At 47.7% G+C, this 1,574-nt stretch overlaps 1 protein-coding gene across 1 annotated transcript; it reads right to left on the bottom strand.

Moving 5' to 3' along the window:
* Positions 1-604: 604 nt before the first annotated feature.
* Positions 605-1,081, bottom strand: LOC117995731 (uncharacterized). Its single transcript, XM_034983723.2, has one exon. The coding sequence runs from the start codon at positions 1,079-1,081 to the stop codon at positions 605-607; it is 477 nt and encodes a 158-aa protein (XP_034839614.2).
* Between the last annotated feature and the right edge of the window lie 493 nt (positions 1,082-1,574).

The following is a 1,574-nucleotide window of genomic DNA, read 5'->3' as shown; positions in this document are numbered from 1 at the left end:
ACAAATGCGACAACTAAACAGTGGATAATCAATGTTTTTTACAGATAGTTCTCAGTACTATAAATAACCTATCGGATAAGTCAGGATTTACTTTTTCAATACTTATCAGGTTGAAAGTGCTAACAGACATGCACTATCCTCAATTCCAACCACCGTAACTCTCACTCATTGAACCTAGAAACCCTCAGCATCCCGTTACTAGATAAACCTATCCTAGCCCTACTTAAGTCGCCTCCACATCACCCCTAATAGCGACACCTTTTTTTTTTTTTTTTTTTTTTTTTTTCCGTGGGGAAATCCTCATGGATGCCACCGCACCCGGGGAGGAGGCATCCATGCCATCCATCCATGCGGAGGTTATGTCGGACTCTTACCGACTAAAACCCCACGATGTTCCACGCATCGCCTGGTGGCTGGGCTACGGGGCCAAACACGTTCGCGCAACCCAGCCAGCGGCGCCTGCTGAGGACCCACCTCAGGGGACCAATGAAGTCCCTAAACACCGTCTGAGGCGCACCAGGAACACAAAGGTGCGCCTTCCGACTCGAGGACTGGTTTCTTTACGGACGATAGACTCCCCGTGTCTATTGCCCAAGAGTCCTTCTCAAGGGGGTAGGCGGCGGTCGTGGGCGACTCGCCTACGCCCGACCCTCCTACGACGGATGGCATGAGAGTTGAAATCATCTTCTCTCATGCGCTCCGCCAACTCCTTCTGCGACATTACCTGCTCGCAGAAGAGCTCTACTGCTTTCCAAGACCCATCGCTGCCCGCCATGGCTTTGACCACGGCTGGCAGGGAGAGGTCTTGCCCCACTGCCGCCACGAGCGTCTCTCGCGACTCAGCCCATGCTGGGCACTCTGCCAGAGTGTGTTGCGCCGTATCCACGGCACTGCCACACTCATGGCACTCCTCAGTAGGCTCTCTACCTGCGATCTTGCACAGGTACCTTCCGAAGCAGCCATGCCCCGAAAGAACCTGCACAAGATGGAAGGTGAGTACTCCGTGCCCTCTCTCCACCCACTGTTGAAGAACGGGCCGGATCGCCGCCACTATCCTAATAGCGACACCTGCGCCAACCATCTAACAGTTGCTTTAACCTCAACACTTGATCAAACGATTAGCAATTGCCATTGCAACCTCTAAATCAATTTACGACCTGTTCCATTATCTAATTATATTTAAACATAATCTTTCACTGGTTCGGAATGAAGAACCAGTAAAGAAACTCGCGTGGCATCTTACTCAATCATTACTATCAGCTTCATGCTTCACGAAGACTCTTTAAAGAATCACTACATTGACATTCACGATCCAAACCATAATCATTATCAATACTTACCTATTGACTTCTCTTTACCTTCTCAAACATCTCAATATCTCTACCTTCGCAATCCCTACCCTCATCCAAATGCCGAATGCCATAGTATCATGCGCTAGGGCGCTACGAACACTAATATCATTTATTTTATAGAATTAAGATCAAGTATAGTAATTATTTGGTAAAAGAGTTCTTTAATTCCTAAATTAATGTTTGGACTTCAGTAACGACAAAATATGCGTATGTTTTTAACTG

The sequence above is a fragment of the Maniola hyperantus genome, chromosome Z, assembly GCF_902806685.2.
Source record: "Maniola hyperantus chromosome Z, iAphHyp1.2, whole genome shotgun sequence".
Classification (NCBI taxonomy): Eukaryota; Metazoa; Arthropoda; class Insecta; order Lepidoptera; family Nymphalidae; genus Maniola; species Maniola hyperantus.
The sequence above is the reverse complement of the archived record's forward strand: the minus strand, read 5'-3'. Positions and strand labels throughout refer to the sequence as shown.